The following is a 26,833-nucleotide window of genomic DNA, read 5'->3' as shown; positions in this document are numbered from 1 at the left end:
AAGAAAACTGTTATGGTTCAGCTGTAAACAACTGGACATCAGACCTTTATCAAAACTTGTTCTGGTTTATTAGAAGTTACATTATAAAAAGCATATTTTATGTACATGTCTTCCTGTAATTTCATGTAACAGTCCAAATTGTTTTGCACCTTCCAAAGGAAGGTGGCCTTTTTGTCAGAGGTAGTGGTCTTTCCTGTGAGAGGTACAGGAATGGAAGAGGGGAAATGGCTGACGTGCTTGGTTTTGGTCCCCCCCTCCATCACACAATAGGCAGATGTAGAAAAATTAAAACTAAAGCCAAAGCAATTCCTACAAGTCTTGTTAGCTCTAGAAGTACATTAGCACCTTAGGTTAAGCAGCCAGCCATTATTATCTGCAGTGGTCTTGCATTAACACATATGTCCTGTAGGCAATACCCACTACCGACTTATTCAGGCCTAGAGTGGGTTTTTCCTGACATCAATGATTTCAGGACAAGACATTCCAGGAACGAGGTTCAAGCCAGCCCTGTGCAGTTCCTTACGAGATTTCAAAAGGGGAGCTATAGTCAGTGGCAGGGATGTTTCCTTGACCAGACCTGCTCTGGTTGGAAAATCCACTTCCTTCTGACGAGGGTCTTCTGGCACCAAGGTGTTTGTACCAGACAGTGAAGAGCGCTTCCAGGTGGATGGCAAGGCTGCATGCACCAAATCCCGGGGTTCCTCCCCATTCCGAACATTTCTTTCAGAGACCTCTATCTGCTCCAGCGTGCCATTAGTATTTAAGACATTGTGCATCTTAAGTGAGCCAGGTCTCTCTCCAGCTGCATGTGTCGGTTTTTCCATACCTGTGTGAGGAGAGAGCAACATTTTAATACTCTGCAACTGTTAGTCTTTTTGCCTTGTGCAGATTTCCAATCCTGTTTGTAAAATGGCAGCCTCAGAGAACAGAATCTTTAACATAAGTGACAGCAGCAACTTGAGCAGAGTCTTCAGACATTATCTACTGAAAAACCTATTTCTAGCCCCCATAGCTGCAGAGAGATTCTCTAAATATACAGAATAGTACCTACAGAATGTGGGTTGAGTGGGCAGCACATTGTAGTATCTGCACTGCATAACACTGATTGATGTATGCTGCCTAGAGCACTCTTCAGACTGCTTGGTGGCATAAAAATGTCATAAAAATAAATTATGATATTAAGAGCCAAAGATGGCCTAAAGGGTAGCACTGACTTGCCATCCCCTGTACCACAAGGCAGAGCAGCAGGACTGCTGTGACTGTTTTGTGAGGTGGGTATGCATAGCATAAAGCAGCTTCCTACATTCTTCAGGAAAGCCTTTTCCAGCCCTACCTGAGATACACAATGCATTGCTGCCCATTCTTAGTCGTGCTCTCTGTGCATCATATGGGTGCTGTGCCCATACAGTGCCACAGTCGGGAAGATTCCTCGAACTAAGCCTAGAATTTTTGGCAGGAACTCCCCCTCCGCCCCGCCCCTTATATAAATAGGCAGGCTCCTACCATTTTCTCAGTTCACTTTCAACCGCCATTTGCAGTGCATTGGGATCTCTAGTTTTCAATTCCTTAGTCTTCCCTCACAACTCTCAATTTACCTCACAATTTTTGCTTTACCTCAACTTTATCTTTCTCACCATCTATCACTCACTCCCTTGCCTTGTTTCCCAATCTCCTACATTCCCTGTTCTTCGAAGTCCCCCCGCCCCTTCTTATACCCTCACAAAAAACATTTGAAAAACCCTCCTATCATTATCTCCTTCTACTTCTCTTACTCTGGGATCTTTCTTCTCTTTTTCTTCCCCAATGTTGCTCAAACCGGCCTCTAGAGTGTGTGTCAAACGTGGCGTATAAATGTCATCTGCCAGTGGTCATTCACGGTGCCTGGCTGAGGAGCACTGAGCGGACAAATCTCCATGTGGCCGAGCCTCCACTAAGCAGACTCGCAAAAACAGGGCTGGCCGCCGAGGATGGCAATGTGGGAGGGTTGGCGCCATGTGAGGTGCCATTGGCGAGGGAGGCGAAGGCTCCTCAACCTCAAAAGAGGTCTCTAAAAAGCATCCTTCCCACCAGTCCCTCGGGCAAATCGAAGCCCTCTGTTCTGACCTCTAAACCATCCACTATCTCAGGTGCTGAAAAAGCCTAAGGAGAAAAAGCACCTTGAGCCCAAAGGTGCTAAACCAGCAAAGAAATCTTGCAAAACTAAACATACTAAATGGCCAGAATGGCATTTGCCAGCTTGTTCTGAGCACCACAGTGCTCCAACCCGACTGGCAGTTCCTCTCTGATTGGGTCTCAGCACTCCCCAACTCCAGCTCGATCTGACCATGGCATGCCACCCAAGCTACCAGGACCGGCTTTGGATGGAGAGATCTGTGACTCTGGCTCAATCTCCATTGCTGCATAGCTCCCCAGCATGATTGATGCAGACCCCACAGCACAATCCAGTCATGGAGCCAACCCACCTACACCTTGTCTGTTCCATGGCCCGTCCTCAAATCCATCTCCAGTTTTGCTGTGTCACTCCATTCGAGGCACCAAACCAACTGTGCAACCTTACGGGGGAAACTCGTACTAGTATCCTTTTCCAGAACACTATTTCCAAGTTGACCCATGAGAATGTCTGGCAGACCCTTGATATTAAGCCTGGCCTCCAGTTACACCACCTCGCACCACATGACATGAGTCTACACCAAGACCGCTCTACCATCCTTCCAACAGCCTGAGCAGAGTGCCCAGATGTCACCCTCTCCGTCAACTGGATCCAACTCCACTGATCCAATAGATTATGGGTCAGACTCTGCGGAACCCATCTCCACCTTTCTGGATAACATCATCCCCTCCCAAGCCCCTGGATCCCAGGGGACAGCCTTGGGCATTCTTTGGGTATCCAGGTACAACCAACCATGGATCAGATGGAAGAGAACTCTGTTCCGGTAGCAATACCATTCACCCCGACGTTGTCCAAGGCTATGAAAGAACCCTCTGAGATTCATGCAGGTCGCATACCAGTAACCACAGCTCTTCGAGTGGTCATCACAGAGATGGGTGCTACACCTGTGCAGTGACTTGTTCAGGAAGACTAGCTTAGCCTAGAACTTTCCGTGGGAGATCCCCTCCCCTCTATATAAAAGGTGGGCTCCCGCCATTTTGTCAGTACCACTTGAGACTGATGTTTGCAATCAGTATACCTAATCATAATTTGTGGGATATGTGTAATATTGCAATAAATATCAATAATGCAACAAAATAGCCATCATGTCTTCTGTATCTCTAATCACTGACACCAACGTGGGGCTGGTGGGTGGGTTGTGTGAATGACGAGCAAGCATCCCTCCATGGAGGTGAGAGGTGTTGGTGTTGGTACAGTAACATATAGACTGTTGCATACATAAAAGACAAGCAGTAGTGATGACCTCTCACCTATGCCCTGTCATATAGCACTCACTCATCAATATCTAGAGAAAGTGCATTGAGATAACAGTTTGCTAAGTTGCAATAGTTTGTTTTGCAAACACACTTGTCCATCAATGTATGAGTCCAACAGCATGTGTGTATCAGTGTTCAAGTGCGCTGGTGAAGAGTCACTGGGTGAAGGGATGTCAGTGGAAGATGGAAGTCAACATGGCTCTCCCAAAGAAGCAGTCTCTTCTAGCTCTAACGTCCAGTTTGTAATGTTGAACAAACGTCAGTTTGGACAACGTTGCTGCCCTACAGATGTCTTCAACTGGGATACCCACATGAAGGGCCACAGATGTTGAGACAGCTCTCACTGAATGAACCCATGGTTCATCATATAAGTCTAAGGAAGATGATTTGTAAGCCAGCTTAATGGTCTTTATGATCCAGTGTGCCAAGTGCTGAGCCGACTGTTTAGTGTTTCTTCAGTCTTTGACTATTTTGGCACTCTCGGTTTTGAGGTGCTTCCTTTTTCCCTTCTTAGGGACATACACATAGGGCAAACGACTGTCTCTAGTTGCACTGAGAAAATGGCAGGAGCCCGCCTATTTATATAACAGTGAGGGCGGGTGGGACTCCCACCAAAAATTCTAGGCTTAGGGGAATTTTCCCAGACATGGTGTGGCGCAGGCACAGCACCCATGTGTGCGAATGCACAGGTGACCGCTTGGAAAATGACATATACAGCAACCTGCCTTTACACAGTCCAGCAGCATGTGACGGGCAACTCCAACCAGCCCTAGTATAGTCAAGGGTGAGGGACAATGGGCATTACATCCAGCCGTATCTGGAGGGCCCTATGTTCCCCATACCTTCATTAAGGTATGGCTCTCGCCCAACATGAACACACAAAGCAATTTCATACGGACAGTCCCAAAACAGTGGGCCCTAGGCTAGGTCCCGGCCGCCCCTTGAGCTCAGCGGGAGAGGCCCTTCTCCGGGAACCCTCTGTGAAGGAAATTAGGAGGGTAGGTACTCGGAGGGGGGCTTTCTCTGCGGTGGCGCCCAATCTATGGAATGCGCTCCCCAGAGAGGTCCGCCTGGCACCGTCGTTATTTGTTTTTCGGCGCCAGGCGAAGACCTTTTTATTTAAGCGTCATTTTAATTGTTAACAATATTTGCTTATTTATCTGGCCAGGGTGACTTCTTTATAGTGTTAGTTATTTTATATTGTTAATTTTATATTGTTATTTTTGTATTTTATTGTATTTTATTTTGTGTTGTGAGCTGCCCCGAGGCTTCAGCAAGGGGCGGCATAGAAATGTTTTAATAAATAAATAATAAATAAAAAATAAAATGCCACCCCTTCTGTAAGTCCCTTTTCAACAATCATTTTCCACAGAACCTTTGGTTTATCTTCTTTATCCTCAGTTCCGGCTGTAACCAAACATGCATCCCTCCACAGGCCCTCAGAAATTCTGCCTTATACTTTTCCCGTTGCCTACTTAAATTGCAAGTTTGCTGTCAACAGATTTTTGCCTAAAAGTTAACAGATGAAGCTGATTGGTGGGAGATTCAAGATTGAGAAAAAGAAGTACTTCACATGTTGCATAGTTAAACTATGGCGCTCACTTCCACAGGACAGGGTGGTGGCCACCCATTGGGTCAATGTTAAAAAGGGGTGCTTCCGATGCTGAAAGCAGCATCTAGCCATCTGAACTCGCAGCCATTAACACCCTTCTCTCTGAACCTCCATGACTGCTCTTACCATTCTTACACATGTAGCCTCCTTTTGCCTCCAACCACACATTTTAGCCACATTTGAACTTCACTGGCAAAGCAAAGTCCCCATGCCTGACGTGTATCCTCACCTCTGCTGCGTCCCTCCAAGTGGCTGGTGCTTAGCTTCTGCTTCAGCTCTTGATTTACCCATTTATAATGGGCCAATTCCTTTTCCAGTGCTTGGATCCTTCCTTGGTATTGAACCAGGCTGCTTGCCTGTCCCTCTTCCATGTGCTCTGGGAGAAGGGAATAAATAGTCTGTTAAAACCTGGGAAACGATCCAAGCGAAGTACTAAGAGAGGCACTTGATTCACTGATGGGCCCAAAGGCCCTTTGTTACCCCGGCTCTGTTGGAGCAGAAGTTGAATATTCTGTTCGTGCTCTTTCTGCTGCAGAGTCAGCTGCCGGTCCATCTCTAAGCGCTGGCGCTCCAATGCAACTTCTAGCCAGAACACCAGCTGGAGCTGCTCCTCAAGCTGCAGTTCCAGTTCTGAGAAAGCGATGTGCTGCCTGTGCTGCTCCTCCCGCAGAGTCACGACCTGCAGAACCAAGATCTCAGACTTTTTCATGATGTCCCCACAATCAATGAATCATCGCTTTTCCATTCAGTTGTGAAAAGGGTAGCCCGGCCTTGTGACAGAGCCATGGGTAGCCTTATTCTCACAGATGGCCTTACACATTCAACTGGATTCCACCACAGCAGAATGGAGCTTATCTGGCTGAATGGTCTCCTCTGCAAGAATCAACACATCTGACTCACACGGAGAACTGGAACATTTAGGAAATGGGTTCCAGCCCAGCCTCCCCGATACTAGCCTCCTATGTGTGGGAAAACAGTGTAGTGGCCACTTCCCCAGCATCCTCCTGCTGAAATGGTACTCTCCAGATGCTAATCTAGATCACCACCTGCCATTGTAAGCACTGCACCCCAAACACTGAGGAAGCAGCACTGAGAAAAACTAATGCAGTGGTGATGCTAAGCAAACCCTGCACTTCCTTACAGCCTGTTCAGGTTACTTCCTACATGCTGTCATAATCACTGTGAACTTATTCGATGGTGCTGAACAATTACAACCAGAAGCCACACTTCGAAGGAAGGATTTCCACATCCAAAACTGCAGTGTTATCAGGGTTCCAGCTTATTAGAGGCATCCTGGGAAAACGGCAAAGCAGGGGAAAAGATCAGAACACACCAACAAGAACCAGACCCCCTCACTTGGGAACTTAGGTACCTGTTTTCCCCACTGATCTGTCTCCTGTGTTTTGCATCCTTGGGCTTCTCTGCTATGGTCATACTGCACCATGTCACAGTATTTCACTACAATGACCAGGGCTCCAATCCGGCACCTACCTTATCAAAGTATTTGCAGAGCAATGCACGGGTCTCAGAGGAAGAGAGGTAGCTGAGTTTGGCCATGAGATTCATCTCACACTGGGACAGGAGGCTAGCAGATGACCTCAGCACACGCTGTCGGCAAGTGATCGACTCATTTTTGTATTCGATGGCAGCATCTAGAGCTTCTATGGCCTCATCTAACTGGAAGAGGATCCGTTCCTCCTAATTGGGGATTAAGAAAGCAAGAAAACTGCTTGTTTTCCATATGTAACTACCTGTTTCTACCTGTGCTGGGCAAAGCGATGGCCAATCCTTCACTTGATCTCTTCTCATAACCTTGTGATGCAATTCAGTTTCCCATTTGCAGTGCAGAAACTGGCTGCAATTTCCCCCAAAGTCACCCATCAAGTTCCTGGCTTAGCATGAGCCTGCATTCAGTTCAGCATCAGTATCTGGAAAAGCCTGTCATCGGCACAACACCCCAGAGCCTCACACCCCCTACGAATTCTTCCAGATTTTAAGATTCCCCCTTCCACATTATTCAATGTCTTCTGCCCCACCAATTACCCTCTAACAAATTTGCTTCAGTGATCATCATGTATGGGTCCAAACTCTTTCAGGACTGCCACCTCCTGTATGAGCATCCCTACCTTCTTGCCCACTGCCTAGACAACTGACATCTCATGAGGAAACCTTGATAAACAATTCTATCATCTGTGAAGACTATACTGATAGGATCTTCCTGTTAGGGTAAAGGGCATTTCAGAGTTCCAGGACGAAGTCCTAAGTGCCAGCATCTCTGCTTTCTTTCCTGAGACTGACAAAAAACTTGTCAGCCTTCAGGAATTCATTGCACCTGAGTCTAAGACCACTGTTTTAAATTTTTAAAACTGGTTTGGGTAATTTCTTAATAGGAAGTAGTGTAAAAACTGAGGCCCCGTTTTAGTTTCTTCTGCACACTTCTAAAAATGGAAGTGTTCTAGACTCCTTTAAAGGTCGGACAGAATTGACACCCATTTTGTAGGATATGTGAAATTATATTGTCCCAAACTGTAATCTCAGAATCTATTACAGATAAATGTAGGTAGGCTAAACTAAACAACGAAAGCTCCTCGAACGCATTTCTGGCATTCTGTCCAAAATAAATGGGTGTAGACATGGGATAATCCTAACTTGTTTTCTTGCAAGTTAGGACTGATCCACATACGGTGCAGAATGAGGGAATGTGGTTATAAAGTTCCAAAGCAGCAGAATAGACTTCTATAGGTCTGGATGCCTTAGAAAAAAACCAACATAAATAGAAAGGTAGAAGAGCCAGAAGTTGCAAAATGGAAGTTACAACTGCTCAGTTAATGTCTAGCACACTAATTATGAGCACAGGGAAAAAAGCTTCTAATTAACCTCTGGAGACAGCAAGGTGCCCTGGCGTAGCTTGTTGTCTATCTCCAGCCTTTGTTTTAGCAACTGGTCCTTCTCTTGCCGCAAATTGCTAATTTCTTGCCGGATCTGCTGCTGATCATGCACACTGCTGGAGCAAAGCTGCCCATTCTTCTGCGTCAGTTCTTTCTCCAGGTACTCTAGACGGCTGGATACCTGCATGATGTCATCATTCAGAGCCTGAGCCGGTCAGAGAAGAAATAAACAGTCAGCACCCAATGGCAATCTGCTGGTTGTGCCTTCTGTCCTCATGAACCATCGCACACAGCTTTTTATTCCTTGGAGGAGAGAGATGTCAGCATGGACATACCTATTGAACAGAGGAGCAACTCTAAGGGGGAAAGGATGGCCACAGGCTGGCATGGAGCTAGACTGATGCTTCTCTGGAGTGAGAATAGTTAGCCAGGGGAAGGATCTCAATCCTCTGCTTTTGAGCAGGCAGACATGCTTCAGCAAAGAGGTCTTTGAGGTTTCCATCTTTCTTCTCCCCCAGAAGGAACAGAGGTGAGAGAAAGAGTTACAAAAGGAGCGCAGGCACGGATTCCTTGCTCAAGCCTTGCCTCATCAGCCAACCCATCACATCCTCCCTGTGCCAGCCGGCCAAAGGCTGTGCAGGAAAGACAGAGGGATGGAAGCTATGCACATCCACAAAGCAGCAGGACACAACTTCCCTCCTGGGACAGAGGCTCCCGTGCTGTTATTGCTCTGGAACACGGACAGAGGGACCTCCGGACTCTACTCCTATTTGGGATGCAAGAATGTCCAATGATTTCCTGCCCAGTCCCCATGTGGCAGAGGATTAAAAAAAAAAACCAGATAAAAGCAAATCATCTGGCTTTGCTAGCTCCAGTCCTTAATCTCTATCACCATGGAGGACGGTGGTGTTACTCACACTCCTGCCATCAGTCCATGGAGCGCAGGATTCTACATGCGCACTCTCTGGATACAGCACAGAGGACATGGCAAGGCAGGCAGCTGCTTCAGTTCCAGATCTAGCTCTGCGATCTCTCTTGCACAAGCAGCAGGGGAAGCTGAGCCACTTAACAGCCACAGCGCAACATCTCGTCTTACACCCAAAAAGGAACTGGCCATCTGGTGACTCTCCTTGCTCTCCCATGAGTAGCACAGCAAGAATCCGTTACGCAAAATAAGAGGTGTCATGCAGGAAAAGACCCCCCGATGCATGTTTGCTCATCTTCAGTACCGGGTTTTTCCTGGCAAAGAATGTGTCTGCCCAGTTCACTTAGTGAAGGCTGCACAGGACACCCGGTGTTCACCTACCTCTAAGCAGCACGCATTGCCCGGGTTCACACATCATGGCAAGAAAACGTGCTTGGCCTGGGTTCCACAGTGTGCCATTTCGTGCACACACGTGCCTGGCAGATGAACAGGCACATCACTGGGACTCTCCCCCTTCCGAGTCCTCCAGGTAGCATGGTCAGGAGGCACCACGGAGAGGAATGCGGCTCCTCCCTCTGGCGGCAACAATCGCCAGCTGCGTTCTCTTCGCTATGCCTGCCATGCAGTCCCTGTGGCGGAAACAGGGCTTGCACCCTGAAGCGCTGCAGAGGGGATGAGGCAGTTGTGCAGGCCCCCTTGCCTCTGCTCCAGAGAGGAGCCTAGGAGCAGGACAGGGAGCGAGAGACCCGGTTTAAGCTCAGGCAAAGTGGGGAGGGTTTTGTTTGAACAGGATTTCATTAATAAATGGGAACACCAAATTTTGCACCCAGTGTTTTGGTTCACAATGCGCCAAACCTATGTCATTTAGTCATAAGTAAGTCCCCCTGAACTCAATGGAACTTAATCCCATACTAAATGTAGTGGAGAGATTGAAACCTTTAAATTGAGTATAAAATATTACTTCTTCTTGCATCTTCCACACAAATGGATTTGTTGCTGTAACATATACTGCCTTTATTCTGTTAACATATGCAATGGAGGAAAATTGAGAATGATACATTTTGGAAATAAAAGCTAAGTGACTAGTCCTGTAAGGGCAAGCCCACCTGGCTAGAGCGGAGTCTCTTATTTTCAAGGCCATTCTTCTCCTGAAGGAGAGCTTCCTTTTTTGCTACAATCGCCTCCCGTTTCATCAGCTCATCTTCCAGCTCACCCAAGGCACGGCGCTGCTCAAGAACCTGATCCATCTCAAGATCCAGCCACTTCTTCCGCTCTTCAATTTTCTGATGCAAAGGCAAAAGAGAGGAGTTTATCACAGTGCCCTAAGATGATGGGGAAACATTGGTTTGCCCTGTCAACCAACCCTCTCCTTTGCCACTGTTGCTCTTAGGAATTGACAGATGAGATAAATCCAGCATCCCTAACATGAAAGCTTGTTCTCCCCAGTAGATAATCCAGGAACTGGTTATTTCTTCCACTTGCTGTAGAAGCAAGGCTATGTCAGTGACTCTGTGCTTGGGGCTGCTCAGCACAGAGAACACTCCTTTGGCGACCTTCAGGACACAGACAGAACAGAATGATGAACAGCGCAGAACCCCTGACTGAGGCAAGCAGAACCGCTTTTGGCCCAGGCCCAAATTCAGTACGGAGACGTGTGCAGGGGCTGCACCACAGTGGTGAACAGGAACAGGCACGAAGGGCAAAGGTAAAAATAGGAACATAGTTAGGGCAAAGCTCCTTTGGCCAGTAGCTAAGTCTTAGAAGAAACTTTTCAAGCCTTCGGAATGGGGAAAAGGCTGCACAATGGCCAGCAAGCAAGCAGCAGTCCAGGAGAGGGGCATGGCCTTCTGGGGAATGAGGGGGCTGGGCCTGCAGTTCTGCATATCTGTCCTAAACCAACGAACTATTCACTTGTGTAATAGTAAAAGCTGAAGTATATTAGCCCCACTCCTCAAGAGCCATAAACTAACCAGACCAGAACGTCATTCCTAGGACTTGAACTACAGCCTCTTGAAGTCTGCAGCACCCGATTCTGCTGCAGCAATGAGTCTGGATGATCTCCACAGCTGGAAAAGGACTACTTGCAGTAAGACCTATGTCACTTTTCCTTCAGTGATGGAGATTAGGAAGCCATGGGCTGTAAAAAAGCAGTATGGCCATCCTAGCCAGGGTACTTCGCTGTGAAATGTTCGGAGAACTACTCCTTCCAGCTCTCCTCTCACAAAAGCAGCACCAAAGACACCCAAGTTTCTAGGGCTAAAGGCGAAGGGGGCACCCCAGTGATTGCCCTGCAAAGCTTCGTATGGGAGAAAGCTATCAGTACTGCAGGCATGGGTAACAGCGATGGCAAAACAAAGTTGTCTCTCTCAAGCTAGAGCGCCCATTCTTTCTCCATCCACCGAAATGCCTTCAGGATTTTGTTCCATGGTGGAAAGCCCGTAGACTGAGGGCGCACTTGTTGGCACAATCCTAGCACAGGCCCCCCGCTGCCTGCCCCTTCAGCTTATCGCTCCACTTGCCACGTCCACACATGCTGGCAAGGTGGTGCACATGCTCGAGGAGCAACAGAGGCACTGATTCACCGAGCTGTGGGGCTTTATGGTATATAGTTAAGGAATCATCTGAGCACCATTCCCACCACGTTTATTCCACTTTCAAAAACAAGGAAGCCTGAGGATATTTCCATGTGACTTTACAGAAAATGCCCCTTCCAGCATCCTGTTACACCTAAGGTACCGTCACTGGGTGGTCAAGGAGGCACTGCTCTTTACCTGTTGTTGCTCTAGACTGATCATGGAATCGTTGCTGCCACTCCTGCGCTTCCTCTGGAAAGCTGCTATCTCTTCGGTCTTGATACGTAGAATCTTCTGGTGCTGCTCATGCTTTAGTTCCAGCTCCTGAGGAGAGAAAAGAAAAGGCTGTTTGTCTGGAAGCCAGCTACTCATCACATGAATTGAACTACACTGTCCCTAGCTAGGAAAGCATTCCACACACCCTTCGGATCTGCAAGATGTGCTGGGAAAGTGTTAATTAACCTGGCTATATCCTTCCTGCGATGTGGAACCCAGAACTGAACTCAATACTCCAGCTGCGGGTGCACCAGAGTCATATAGAGTGGTAGTAATACCTCTCTTGATTTAGAAGCCACACTTCTGGCTATGCATCCAAGGGTGGCGTTCGCCCTCTTGACCACTGCATCACACTGCTGACTCATGTTTAGCCTGCAGTCAACCAGTACCCCGAGGTCCCTTTCACAAGTGTTGCTCTCCAGCCACTTGTCACCTAACCTGCACTTATGACACCCATTTCTATGTCTGAAGTTCAAGACCACATTGAACGCCATCCTGTTGTCCCTGGCCCACTTCCATAGTCTGTCCAGATCCTTCTGGATCTGCGGTACTTGCTCCTCAATTATGGCCACTGTTCCTGTTTTAGTAGCATCTGCAAATTTGATCAGCAGACTGGTCACCTCTTCTTCCACGGCACTGATGAAAAGACTGAACAGGATCAGTCCCAGGACAGAGCCCTGAGGGATGCCACTTGTCACTGGCCGGCATCCCAATGATTCCCCACTAATGGTTACCCTCTGCTTTCGGTCAGTCAACCATGCCCTAATCCATTGGACAGTGAACTGGTCTATCCACAAACTCCCCAATTTCTCCACCAGGATATCATGTGGCACTTTGTCAAAGGCCTTGCTGAAATCCAGGTAAACCGCATCCACTGTGTCCCCTCCGTCTAGCCACCTTGAAACCTCGTCAGAGCATTCCACAAGGTTTGTCTGGCAGGAACAAGGTTTGTCTGTGATACCTTGACCCGATGTTGCCCTTTGTGCATCTCAGTTTCTAGACGCCGCTTCTGTTCCACCTCCTCTCGCAGACGCCTCTGAAGCTGCCCCTGCTGCTGCCGCATCAGCTGCACATTCCTCTCCAAGTCCTGCAGGCGCTTTGCATTTTGAGCTGAGAGAGATACTAGCCGCTCCGTCGCTTGCTTTTTCTCTTGCAGAATCTGTTCCAACATAAGCCATAGGATGGCAGTGAGGGCCCCAAAAGGAGAGGGGTCTTTTTGCTACATTCTGGCCACCCTTCCAGACCCAGGATTTCTCCAGCAACCAGTTCTGGACAGCCCTTCTGAGGGCTCACCTTTGCCTTGCTCTGTGCTGCTTCTACTTTGCTACGGTATTCCTGGAGCTTCCGCTTTTCTGCAGGATCCTGAGGCTGCTTGCCCTCCAGCTCCTGCAGCTGCTTCTGGCCATCACTTAACTCCACTCGCACTTGTTCTGCCTCCTGCTCCAAGTTGTGGATTTTCTGGCAATACTGCTTGTTCATGGTCTGCGCATGTTTGCCTGAAACATACAGATATCCAGTTCCATGCAGAAGGCTGGAGTGGTCACTGCAATGTTGTTTGCAACAGGCAAGAGGTAAAAAAAAAAAAAAAGTCCCAGGGATCAAGAGCAAAAACACAGGTGAAAAGGCCTGTTCTGATTAGACAGGCTTGTCCTTTTCTGAGACTTGTTCAGGAGCAGGGAAAAGAAAGCTCCTTCACAGACAACTAGCACTGTCGCAGCTTACTGCTGCAATGTTGCACAAATAATAACAACCGAGGGTCACACTAGAGCAACCTTTCCCAATCTGATGGCCCAGTGCATTGCATTACAACTTCCACAATCTCCTTGACAGCACAGCTGGCTTGGGGATTAGAAAGTTGTACCTGGATGTATCCGAAGGGCACCAAGTTTGGAAAGACCACCCTGAAGGCACAGTTAGAACTCCCAAATTCCTCAGCATTGTGGTACTCAGCCATGCTCCTCCCTCCCTCCCTCCCTCCCTCCCTTCCCTCCCTCCCTCAAGACTCATATACCGTTCCATCACTGATGTCTCGGGACAGTTTACAACACCACCAATAAAATAAGATAGAGAGATAAAAGTAGCACAGGATCCAGTAATAAATATAAAAACCACAACTTAAGACAATTAACAATTCAAGCATAAAGTCCCATGCCTGTCTTGACAAGTTCCACTATCAGGTCCTCCTTCATGCGGATGTTGATTGCCAATTCACGGATTTTCTGGTGGGCTTGAATTAGTCGCCACTCCGAAGTCTTCCCTGGAAAGCTTTCTCCCAGCTCTTGCCTCCTACAGTCTGCCGTGAGACAACACGTGAATTCAGAAATGCCCTGGCTTGGCTCCAGTCCTCAAAGGGGAAGGAACAGAAGGCATCAAGGCAGGAAGCATTGACTCCTAGTACAGCTTCAGCCACCTGGACATGCACCCCATGATGGCTCCTGTTTGAAACAGAGCTGTATGCCTACCAATCCATAATGTAATATTCCAGCTTGACTATCTGCCAAGACATCCTCTGGAGAAGGGACTGTGAAATGCTGGACAAAGTATATTACTATCTGGTTCTTCTGTATTATTATTATTATTATTATTATTATTATTATTATTATTATTATTAGAACATTTCTATGCCGCCCCTTGCCGAAGCCTCGGGGCGGCTTACAACACAATAAAATATTGTACTGTATGGGGGTGTTGGTCCCTATTCCCCTCCACCCCAGTCCAAATAGCTATCTAAGTCCTTGGAGCTCACACGGGTATGTGTGGGAGGGCAGCCAAAGGAAAGGAGACTGCCGATGCAACCTTTTCCCCACATTCACACAATGATCTGTCAGCCAATCACTGAAGAATGGCTCCGGGAGCAATGGGGCATGAAGATACCTGTGCAGTCTTTTGCTTTAGGCACACCAATTCCTTGCGCTTTTTCCAGCTATGTTTAGTGAAACTCCCTTTTCCCATCACCACCACAACCACCGCCACTGCCACTGCCATTTGGGATGCATTCAGAGGGTTCTTTAGTATCTCTGAATGCTGTGAGGGGCCCCAAATCTATCTGAAAATATTTCTAGAAACTTGTCCACTCCAATGCCCCAGTAAGAAACAGCCAAATCTGGTCCTACCTTTCGATGGCTCTGTAGTCTCCCCCTGGACCACTGCAGGGTTTCTCTTGCTCCATCTTCTGTCCCTCTTCCTTGAAACCTCTTCTTTGCTCCAACTAAAGATTCCATTTCTGGAAGGGTACCAAATTGTGCACTTTAAAAGGGGGTCAGCCATCAACAGAGCAGAAGAGACGCTGAGCCGATTTATGAATGATTCCTGGGTACCAGCTAAACAGGAGCAAGAGAAGCTCCTCATGGATTCCTGGTCAAGATATCCAGACAGCTTATGGAAGCAAAGTGGCAAACGAAAGCTGGAGCCAGCGAGCGTTCAGCCAAAGGCAAGTCTGGCAGGGCATCCACCCAGTTTCCCTTCATGGTGTTCAGCTCATTGCTCTTATATTAAAACTGAGTTACTGCACAACAGACCTAGAAGCTTCTTTTCAATTGTCCTCTCTGTGTCAGGGTTGAGATTACATTTCCTTCTCAGTGCTGCCCTGTTCTAGGCTGGCAGCATCTTTTGCCAGCTGGGCACCTGCTCAGTGCTGAGGCACAAATCTTGAGGACAGCCAGTGTGATGTAGCGGTTAACAGCGTGGGACTGGGACTCAGGTGATCTGGGTTCTGGGCTCTGCTCAGCTATGGATGGAGCCAACTGGGTGACTTTGGGCCAGTCACAGACTCTCAGCCCAGCCTACTGCACAGGGTTCATGTTGTGAGAATAAGAGGAGAGCAGCAGGAGGAGAATGATGTAAGCCACTCTGAGTTCTTAAAAAAAGAAAGAAAAAGGTAGGATATAAATCAAACAAATAAAATTGCCTGAAAACAAGCCAGTGATCTTGTTTCAGATATTCAGTTTCCAGGCACGACTAGGTGCAAAATCTGTTAATCAAAAGGGATTTGTGGGTTAGGCATCTGCTCGGAGATGCACAATACTGAACATACATGATGATGTCTTATACTAGATCAGACTATTCGTGCATCTGGAGAGGAACGGTGTCTCCTTTGACTTGGACTATTTCCCCAAGATCTCAGGATAAAGACTTTCCAGGTCTCACAAAGAACCTTTGAACTGGAGATCAGAAAACAGAACCAGTGACATTCTTCATGTAAGGAGGTGATCTTTCATACTTACATCAGTCTCGCTCTTGTGGAGATAAGATAGAGAACATGCGGAGGCGACTGATGTAAGCGGCTTTGAGTTCTTTACAAAAGAAAAAAGGTGGGAAAGGCATCTAACAGAGGAACAAATCTTTCAACTCACCTGCGCTGGTGCAGGGACCGCGCTTGCCCATGCTCACACTGTCCCTCCTCGTTCTCCAAGGACAACTGTGCTGACCACTCTGAGACCTTGCCAAGCTCCAGTGCCTGTGCAGTATCATTAGCCTCCAGGGTGGAACCTTGATGGCTCCCCAACAGGCCCTTCCTGTGGCGAGCTGTGTCACTGCATGGCTGTTTGGGGTGCAAAAAAGAAATGCTAAGCGTCAAAGACCACATGAAACCAAAGCTTTCTCTGAGCCTTGACATGACTCCTCCTCTGAAGGGGTACTGGGGTCCCTTAGGTCTGGCTTCTCCCAAGAACACAGTTCTCTTCCAAGCCTGGCAAAGTAACCAAGTCACCCGGGAGAGACTTAGTTCTCTATCCTCTCCCTGCCACTATTTTACTGCAAAACATAAGAGCATACTTGTAAACATGCTAAATATTTTAATTTATCATACCCATGTCGCATTTTAACATGAACTGCCTAGAGATTTTATAATTAAGTGTTCCAATATAGAAATAACTCATAAAAGTTAGCCCAAGAAACCTATGATCTCCAAACAGCTTCTCAATTATTCCTAGGGAAGGGGCATTAGGATGTTATCCCTATGTTTTCATTGGATGGAAGCTATCATGGGTTGCTCTTCTCTGCTGATCCAAAGGACATGCCTAGGTTAAAAGGATTTGCTTCTTCTTTTCCTGTGGTGGGAATGTGACACAGTCCAGAGAGGAAAAAGAATACAATTTTAAACAATTTTAAAAATGCCCCACCTGAATCAGAAATTACCTCAAGTAAACACCACATAGACTGAGTTTTTAAAAAATCCAAGTAAAATAAGAGGGACAAAGTTTGTAAGATTTGCAAGTAAGTGAAGTAATAGCATCTAACATGCCACTATATCACTCCTGTTCAGAGTTCAAAATCATCTAACTGCACCACTGCCCCTGCACTAAGCAGATGCAAAGTAAGCGTCAAGCCAACGGACTGAAACTTCTCACCATTTCAATTAAGACCTCCAGGAAACCCAGCTTGCCATGTAAAACTCTTCGGTTGAATTTACTTTAAAAAAACAGGGGTCAGGGTGAAGGGAAGGACAGGAGGTCAACTCTGGAAAACAGACAGTTCTCGAGAGGATGCAAAGCTGGGTTTATATTGATACAGGAGACCACAGGATAACGCACAAACCTTGCTGTGGTTATTATGGGCAAGCCTGAGCCAATGCAGAGACCGTGCTGTATCCACAGGGGCTGTGTGGGGCCTTTGGCCAAGCTGCACCAGGAAGACATTTTGCAGCAGTTCTGGAACACCCCCACAGGGCACCTCTCTTTGCAGGCACTTGTGCAATTCATAGATAATATCTTGCTGCTCCTGCAGCTTGGCACTCTGGGGGGAAAAAGATGTGATAGTTCACGTCCCACATGTCCAGGAGCTTTCATTGCTACCAACCCCACTGATAATTTAAGTTAGAGAATGACAGGAAATCCCCGGTGTTATAAGTTAGAGAAAAATCCCAATGAGCTTTAATAAGCTCTATTAAGGGCTCACGTTCAAAAGGTGGACAATGTCACTTCCAGATGCAGCAGAGGCAAGAACAAAAGAAGGAAAGGAAAAGAGAGGCAAAAAGGATGGATGCTTTCCGCACTGGAAGACCATAAGGAGTCTGCCAACAAGCCTGGAGAATACCTGTAATTTGTACTGCTCCATTGCGTCTTCAAGGGCGGCCAGAAAATCCCGATTCTCCTCCTCTAAACGCCCCACTTGCCTCTCCAGCCTTGCCACATGCACTTCCCGGGTGGATTCACACACTTTTGTGCTTTCCTCCTGCCCCTAACAAAGAAAAGGGTAAGAGGGTACTTTTCCCTGTGGTGTTTGGAAAGCTCTTTCTGCCTTCTTCATGGAGGGGCAGATTAGTCCATCTGACCACAGCCATGGCACTGGAGACAGTAGTAGCAGAGGGGTCCCACACCTCGCCTCAGCCCCCAGGAGAAAAATGATGGTTCTGCGTCACTGCAAACAGCCAGGGCTGAAACCCAGCCCTGACTAGCAACTGTCCAGGAAATCATGCCAGGAGCATATTGAAACACGTTCGATATTGTGTTTAACTAAGTTCAAAGCTTACCAGGAATTTATTTGTGCTTAGAATATTCTTAAAAATAGCAGTTCAACAAATGCCTCCCTTACAAAGTATACATTTTAAAGGAAAATGGAAAGTACTGAAGAACCAAAAAGCAGCATGTTAATGTCTATTATTTCTTTAAGAATGTATAATCTGTGTCTTCATCCCAAAAAGGCTATCAGGGAGGTATGCATAAAAATCAGATATTAAATGCCAGAAAAAGAGATACCTCCTATACTTGCCTGAACAGAAAATTAATTACAACTTTGTAATTCTCTCACTTGTGTGATACCTTATTACTTTATGAAGTATCACATGCTTAAGGAAAATATCTATAGAAATTAACCTATGTTTGACATGGTCCATGCCTGAAGTGTTCCACGGCCATTTTGAACATTAAATCTCCAACTGGGCCAACTAAAGGTTGTTATGTGACTTCTAAACCCAGATATTTTATGTTAATCTTAACCATGGGTTGAGGAACCCAGAGTTAACCCAACTAACTGTTCACCTAACTACTAATTGCACGAAAAGCCCCAGATTATGGAACTGTCTGAAACCTCCAGGATAGGGCTAGGTCTTTGGTGCATCCAGGATCCTTGCGTCTCGCACCCGTTCCTCATACCTGAGGCCTGGTCCACTTGGAACGTGATGCTTTGTGGTTCTGATCTTCTGGCAAAGTGCTCTCGATCCCACTGTCTAAGCCAGAAGCCGAACTAAGCTTGCTCCTCTCACTTTCCACAGTACGAAGCCACTCTTTCACCCGCAGGATCTGATCCGCTGTCAGATTGCTTTCGCCTTGCAACTCCATCAACAGCTGGTATGCAGCATCTGTGCACATCCTGTAGTGGCTGCACTCGGCATGCAAGCGGGCCCAGTCCTGCAAGCGCTGCTTGACTGGCGCTTCTGATCGGTTGATGATACGGGTCTCTGAGCGGTGCCGCTGCTCTAGGAGCCTCTGCAGCCTCTTTATCTGCACCTGCAGCTCCTCCACAGGCTCCATCTCCTTGCGGCAGTTCACCGTGGCCCTGTTCTTGATGTTCTGAGCACGGCTGGCATAATTCAGGGTAGTCAAGCTTTCATCAAAGTCAGAGGATGAAGGGCTGATGCAGGCAATCATTGCTGTCTTGGCATTCCCACCCAGAGAGTCTTTCAGGATCCTGTTGAGTACACAGCTGCCAAAATCAGGACATGATCTCCCTAGCAGTGGCGCAGTCAAGTGGACAACAAAGTTAGTAACATGGGAGTGCTATTGCAAAAACCAACAAATTCCAAACAGGGTTTCCACCCTTTTGTCTATAAAACACGATTATTTGGGGGTGCAGGAAGGGTTCAAGTTCAAATTCTTTATTACAGTCACAAACCAGCATAAGAAAAAAAAGCAGAAAAAGCAGCTAGTACTTCTTCAAGGACTCCCATATATTGCAAACAAAAATGTTCAACACTGCTGAAAACAAGTTCACTCCTTATGCCATTCCTTAATCCTCCCACTCGCTTTCACTCCCATTTTTAGTATCACTGCTAACATGTCTACTGTTTAGTTTCTCCCTGGATGAAGAGCTGAATGGGTTCGGAATGGTCTAGCTATTTCATCACCACTTCAGATTCACAGAAGCATAGCAAGTCAAAAGGGGCCTGCACTCAATCCCCAACATGTGGTAGCCCAATCTTTCCTTGAAGATCCTCACTGAAGGGGCCTCAACCCCTTCCCTTGGAATTCCACTCCATATCCGAGGGGTCCTAACCATCAGGAAGTACTTCCTGACATACAACCTGAAGCCAGGTTCCTTGAGCTTTGCCCCATTGGGATGCCTCCTGTCCTTCACTTCAGGGAAAAACAGATCATGGCCCTTCTCCACATGACGTCCCCTCACATACCTATAAGTCGCTAAAACATCCCCTTAGAGTCTCTTCTTCTCCAGGCTGAAAAGACCCACTTCCCTCAACCTCTCCTCATATGTCATCCCTCCCAACCCGGCTACCATTCTTGTGACCCTGCACTGAACCAATTCTAACCTAGCGATGTCTCTCCTATAATGTGGAGCCCAGAACTGGAGGCAGTACTCCAGTTTCCAACTCCACTCACTGCTATTTATAACCAGATCCATTAATCTACAGAAGGGACAGAAAATTTCTGCAGGTCCAGCTTTTCCTTCCTGGAACCCACCAGTTGCTGCTTCATTTTGCCATCAGCGGCAAATGGTATTTGCTGTGGCAAACATGGCAGCAAATGCTAGATTTTCACTTCCACTGGGTGGGAAAGGCTTTCTCAGAGAACCCGAAGAAGACACTTAGTTGCCCAGCAGAATCTTTGGCACTACTCAAAGCACATAACATTTTCTGACTGCCAAACAACAGCCTGCCTAAGCAGCTGCACTCAAAATAACAAACAACGAACGGTGAGTCCAGATCAGGCACAGAAAGCGAGCAGGCCCACATGACCAGGCAGCACAGTCACAGCATGAACAAAATCCTCCAGGAAGGCACGTAGGAGTGTACACTAATGCGGAGAAAAAGAATCACGTACCTGGTAATTTTGGAATCTCGGTACGGAATGTGACTGCCTTTCCGGCGGGGGTCTCCCAAAGCGCTGATGACGTTACCCAGGGCCAGCAGGCCACTGTTGATCAGGATGCTCTCCTTCAGCCTCTCGCCCGTGTTCCCAGTCTTCACCACCCGCTCAGAGCCCGCCAGGTCCACGAAGTGAAATTTGGAAGCAAGGACTTGGCCAGCAGCTGGAATCGAGACCTTTTCTTGATGGGCAGAGCACGAAAGGCGCCCGACCCTGCGCCGCTGCTCCATTGTCACAGTGAAGATGGAGTGTGAGCGACTCGACTTCCGGTTGATGTGGGTAGACCCCGTGTGCTTAGCCATGTTGCCCATTTCCAGCAGACTGAGAACCTCATCCAAGCCCTCCACTTCTGTCTCCTTCACCCCATGCAGCACTGTAGCAAAAGAGGAATAGCAAAGCAGCCAAGTAGAGCCTGTACCAAGACTGGGCGCTGCAAAATAATCTAAGTAATTGGGCTCACTTCCTCTCTCTGCCATTGCATTGCCACTGGAAAATCACATGCTTCCATGTAATTTTTATCTAGGAAAGGGGTGCAGACTCTTACGCGAGGCAAACTGCTCCCACCAGGCCCTCTGTGCCCAGATGATACCAGTGGGTGTGGGCATGCCCACCGACGTGCCCTGGCATGGTTTGCCTTTTTCGGTGCAGAGTGAGGAGAAAGAGGCTCAGCTGTTGCTTGGCACTCAAGCAGCCACCCGAAGCCACTCAGGAGAACACCGGCTGAGCCTCCCATTACTTGCATCCCCTCCAGTAACAGCCAGGATTTCTCCAGAGGAATTCCTCTATGGTCCTCTGGATGAACCCAAAGATTCTCTGCTGGCTGATCGGGAACATCTGCAGACTGGTTTAGGCCTGCGGGCTGCTGGTTCACTACTAGAGCGGCTATTTGCCTACTTCAGGGAATTACGGTAAATAAACAAATATAGCAGCCTACCTCAAGGTGCAGTTGTAATGCCATATGTTAATACAGCTGCAAAGGAAAGGTGCTACAGGAGGAGAACTATGCCTCCATTGGTGGCATTCTACGTTCCTAAGCAGACACCTGCAAGACGACTGCACTCTGCTTCTCAGCAGACTAACAGCTCAATCACAGGCACCAGAACTCTAAAGTAAGTGGCCATTATTTTCTTCCACTGTATTTAAGCATCAAGCTCCACCATTTATGCTGAGTTATCAACTTTCTTCTGGTTCCTGCTCACAAACTTCCACATTTACCTCTCCAGCAGTATTCTGAGCAGGCAACACTTAGAGAAGGTGGGGAGTGAGCAACCCAGTCAAGCCTTGCTACCAGCCACAAGATCTGCGAGAAACCCACTTGCTGAGTTTGCAGACTCCCAACCCCTATTCGTAAAGCAAAGACTACTGGCTAAAGTACGAAATTAAGCTGAAGCCTATACTCAGTCTGAAGAAAATTGCCATGTCCAATGATTTTACAAAATTGACCCCACAAATCATGTGGTCAGTTTAAGCACCCAGAAATGTTCTACTCTGTATCTACTTACTTGAGTGGTCATTGCAATAATGGTCACATTTGGATTTAACATTAAGTCCTAACTGCTGAGGATTCTATCCTATCATTCAGGACCAGCCCACTAATGCTCTTCCAGCAGCAAGAGCAGTTGAACTCAACTAGAAATTAAGGAGGTAAAGATTTCCTGTTATATTCAAACCTTGGCACCTCCCACAAGACAGATTCTGAAGCCAGGATTTGAAACTGGCTTCTTGTTACTGGTTTGTTAGGGGAGTGACAAGCCAGAACCCACTATGGGAAGCTTTTACTTCCTAGTTAGTTTCTCGTTAGTTCAACCACTTCTAGTGGTGGCAGAAGCCAAATAGCCAGAATCCTCAGAAATTCTGCCTAAATGTTATACTCAGACACAGCCACAGAACCATGCATTAAACTGCCTTGGTGCTATGGAGATAGATGCTACATCTGCTCCCAGGCACCACCTAGGGAAGGAGAGACAGACAAGGGAAACCAAACTGTCATCTGCTTGATTTGCAATGCCCCCTCAGACATCATGTAGCCATGACAGAGAAAGGGGGCAGCACCCACATCCTCAACAAGCAGCTGGGAATTTAAAGCTGCTTAGACTACCTTAGACTGCTCTTTAGAAGGCCAGATACTGAAGATGAAACTCAAATACTTTGGCCACCTAATGAGAAGGAAGGACTTATTGGAAAAGACTCTGATGCTGGGAATGACTGAAGGCAAAAGAAGAAGGGGACGGCAGAGGATGAGGTGGCTGGATGGAGACACTGAGGCAGTGGGTGTGGGCCTGGGTGGACTCTGAGGGATGGTGGAGGACAGGAAGGCCTGGAGGAATGTTGTCCATGGGGTCGTGATGGGTCGGACACGACTTCGCAGCTAGCAACAACAAGACGACTACCCAAGGGTTGCAATGTCCAGGAGAGTGAGAAAAGGGCAGGTTGCTGGAATTTACCAATGTTTCCCTTGTCATCTTCCCGGATCTGAATGTCCTTGCTAGCTGTCTCCACCTGCAGCAGGTCCCGGAACTCTTCTTTATACACTTCCAGATAAGAGACCCGGACCATGTAGTCAAGTAGGTCATTCTCATCCATAAGCTTGAAGGCTTCAGCCATGGCTCGCGGGATTATGCCCTGCTCATCCTCACTGATGGAAGCTGTAGGAAAGGAGCACAATCACTAAATGCAATCCATGCAGGGAAGAGTTTGCTTCACAAGGGAGAAAAGCTGTGATACCGGAAGAGCTCTGTGCATGTGTGTGCATGAGCATTACAGAACTGACCCAAACACAGATTTGTTGAAAGACAGACCACATAAATATTCCACATGAATTCAGCAACCCACCAGTTTCATCTATACTCTACAGCAGCCTTGCAAAGAACTACACAAAATCTTTTAGCCTACATGTTTTACTAGCTGACTTGCCAACGTACCTCCAAGTTAGCAGTAGTGACACAGAAAAGGTTTGAAAGAAATGAAGGTAATCTAATACTTACTCAACTGCCCAGAAATAACTATTTCTTACCACAAACCTTTTACAAGCCTGATAGATCCCTCAGACACACCCTGAAAAACATTTTAAATGGCTTCTAGGTACTAGAAGGAGAACTTCTCTTTCATTTCATTATGTTCCAATGACATTTACAAGTAAGAATTATAGCCCAGGAATTCTCCTTGGGAAAAAAGAACCCAAGAGCTATTTTATGATCTACAGGCCTGGGAGCATGAACTTCCATTTGATGCATGACTCTGCCAAGCAGCACTCATGTTGATGGTGCTACAATCATCCCCATTTTTCAGATGCCCTGGCTTTTCTTCAAACATGCAGACCACAGTGAAGTGGGGTAGAGAAGGAGAGAGAATTCTGAGCATGTTATTAATGCAAGCAGTATATGGGACTCACAGACACTTGCTTCCCCAATGGTGTAGGTCTTGCCTGAGCCTGTCTGGCCATATGCAAACACAGTAACATTGAAGCCCTGAAAGAAGGCCTCCACCAGCGGCTGCACACAAGCAGCATACACAGACTCCTGGTCTGCGGATTCCGTGAATACAGTGTCAAACTGGAAATGACGGTTGTGTCCCAAGGTGACCTCCTTCTTGTCTGGGTCGCTCCGCAGGCATGTCTGGTACCCGTGTAGTCGCTCCTTGGGCAGCAAGGGGCGAATGCGCACTGCAACCTTGATAGGAGTCTCCTCTATGGGCAGCTGGGATTTGGCTTTCAGGCCCATGGTAAGCAATAGCCTGAAGAGTCAGGACAGCCGTGAAAGGGGAAGGGGCATGGTTTCTCTGCTCGGCAGACTGTGAGAGGAGAAAAAGCTGAGTTAGAGCAGAGTTAGAGAAAAAAACACTGTCTCAAAAGGAAAAGAAAAAGGGCAAGCAAAAACACTGTCTCAAAAGGAAAAGAAAAAGGGCAAGCAGACATTAAACGACATTAAATAAATAAATGACATTGTTTATTCATTGACAAGATTTCTAGGCTCCCTTTTGGTCAAAGCTTCCAAGGCTATTGGGCAGCATAAAAATGTAACAAAGGCAACTAACAATACAAATACAATACATTAGGAATGAATGAGGAATGCATGCATCCTGTATCCAGTCATGTGAGATGGAATTTTTTCCAGAGCTTCTTCTGTGGAAAAATATTCACTCCATAAGTCTGTTAGTAATAATGGGTACCAATTGCAAATACAAAGCAACGCAGGCAATTTCAAAGATGTAATTAATGTTTTTTGGGTGCCATAAACTATTATTGGGTTTTGCTTTGGTTTTTAGTTTTGCTTACTCAATCAAAGAACCATAGAATAGTAGAGTTGGAAGGGGCCATGAAGGCCATTGTGTCCAACCCCCAGCTGTTGCAGGACACCATGTTACACCATCCCACTCAGGTGGCTGTCCAGTTTCTTTCTGAATGTCTCTAGTGTGGGAGAGCCCAGCACCTCTCTAGGCAGCTGGTTCCACTGTCGTATTGCTCTGACAGTGAGGAAGCTCTTCCTGATGTCCAGCCAGAATCTGGGTTGTTGCAACTTGAACTGATTATTCCGTGTCCTACACTCTGGCATCAGCAAGAAGAGATCTTGACCTTCCTCTTTGTGACAGCCTTTGAGGTACTTGTAGAGGAATATCATGTCCCCCTCTCAGTCAGAAAAAGTTTTGCCTGGTTAAACAAAAGCATCCTGTTAACCTGGAAATATTTATTTACATGACATTTTTCTGTAGTGCTATAGCCAAAGCATTCTGGGCAGTTGACAAAACAAACATACAGTAACATAGCAAAAAATAAACACCTTAAGTTTAAAACAGATATTAAAACCAGGGCAAGAGCCAGCAGTACCGCAAAGATCTTTTTTTCCCTTAAAAAAAAAAAGAATGAAAAAAGAATGAAAACCTACACTAACACCATTTTTAAACCTGAAGGACTAAGGTGCAGGGGTCAAGGGTGGGGGGTAATTAATAAAGGAAATACAGTAAGACAGCATCCACCCCACCACCAACAAACTTAGTAGTTGGAAAATGTTCTCTCTTTATGTAAAGCAGCTTTTCTAAATCTGGATTCCCCCCCCCCCCCGGTCTTCTGTGCACCTTTAAAAGCAAGTTTCTTGGGGGGCAGGGTGCTCCCCCTTTCCCCCACCTTTGCCAAGATAAATTATAGCCCAGCAGAACTGAAGGAAGCTAGGTTGGGAATGGAGGGCTTATGTCTTCAATTCCCACATAATCACTAGGTACAAAAAGAAAGATGAAGTAGTTGAAGGCTTGCTCCTGCTTTCATCCCTTCCCCACAGGTCCGGTCAAAAATCGGCAACCCCAACGACCCAGCCTTGAATTCTGGAAGCAGCCCCAGGAGAGGAGGAAGCAGACGCACTTTCGCCTTTGAAAGACATCTCTGGAGGCAAAGGAGGCGCACCTGGCAGGCGCCACTGCGGAGCATCTCACCGGAAAAAGTGGGACTGAGAGGGAGCCTCCGGGACTGGGCGAGTGAGGAGCCCCTCGCAGTGGGGCGGGCGCAAGAGAGGACGGAGGGTTCAGGGGAGACCCCAGCTTCCTTAATAGGCCCACCGCGCAGAAAGCCCCTTGCCGCTCCCGCCACCCCTTTGCCTGTGCGGCGGTCCAGAGCTGTGATGTCTCTCTCTTAATTTCCCGCAAACGACCTTCCTCCCTCCCCTTTCCTTCCATCCCCACCGCAAGGGGCTTCCTCGCTCTCCTGCCCAGTTCCCAGGTTTTGCAGAGGCTCCCCTAAAAAAAAAAAAAAAAAAAAAAACCCTCAGGCCCTCTGTATATGCACAGAGGCTCTTCTGTGGGGCAGCCTGGCGGGTCCCTACACATCCTTGCCCATGTGCTCCTCTCTCCCCGAACCCGTCCCATCTCATTTGCAAAAGGCTTCCCTGCTATTCTTCTCCCTCTGCAGCTCTCACAGGCGGCTGCCTGTGACCGAGAACCTGCGCCCTCTGTGTATGTTCAGAGGCACTTTCCAGGAGAAGGGGCCGGCGCAGCAACCCAGGCGCCTGGGGGTGGAGGTCCTTTCTCACCTCATCGGCGATTCCGTCCTCCTCCCTGGAGCCTTCAGGCGGCAATAACGAGCTTCCAGGCCGGCTGCTCGGGGCGGACCC

The 26,833-nt window shown here is 47.4% G+C and overlaps 1 protein-coding gene across 2 annotated transcripts; it reads right to left on the bottom strand.

The window, feature by feature from the left end:
* Positions 1–49: 49 nt before the first annotated feature.
* Positions 50–26,833, bottom strand: KIF7 (kinesin family member 7). 2 transcript variants are annotated; one of them, XM_044438922.1, is made up of 19 exons: positions 26,753–26,833; positions 24,130–24,527; positions 23,183–23,383; positions 20,694–21,111; positions 18,792–19,326; positions 17,734–17,877; positions 17,236–17,433; positions 16,053–16,240; positions 14,814–14,923; positions 13,853–13,993; positions 12,994–13,196; positions 12,662–12,859; positions 11,623–11,748; positions 9,958–10,134; positions 7,916–8,131; positions 6,530–6,736; positions 5,519–5,717; positions 5,268–5,414; positions 50–826 (listed from the first exon to the last, which is right to left on the bottom strand). In XM_044438922.1, exons 2-19 carry the CDS (start codon positions 24,455–24,457, stop codon positions 438–440), a joined length of 4,125 nt encoding a protein of 1,374 aa, XP_044294857.1. In that variant the 5' UTR covers positions 24,458–24,527; positions 26,753–26,833; the 3' UTR covers positions 50–437. The 2 variants fall into 2 exon arrangements, with proteins under 2 accessions (XP_044294857.1, XP_044294858.1); XM_044438923.1 differs by lacking the exons at positions 50–826; positions 5,268–5,414 and having other exon boundaries at positions 5,604–6,331.

This window comes from Varanus komodoensis, unplaced genomic scaffold, assembly GCF_004798865.1.
Source record: "Varanus komodoensis strain SLA01 unplaced genomic scaffold, ASM479886v1 scaffold33, whole genome shotgun sequence".
NCBI lineage: Eukaryota > Metazoa > Chordata > Lepidosauria > Squamata > Varanidae > Varanus > Varanus komodoensis.
The sequence above is the reverse complement of the archived record's forward strand: the minus strand, read 5'-3'. Positions and strand labels throughout refer to the sequence as shown.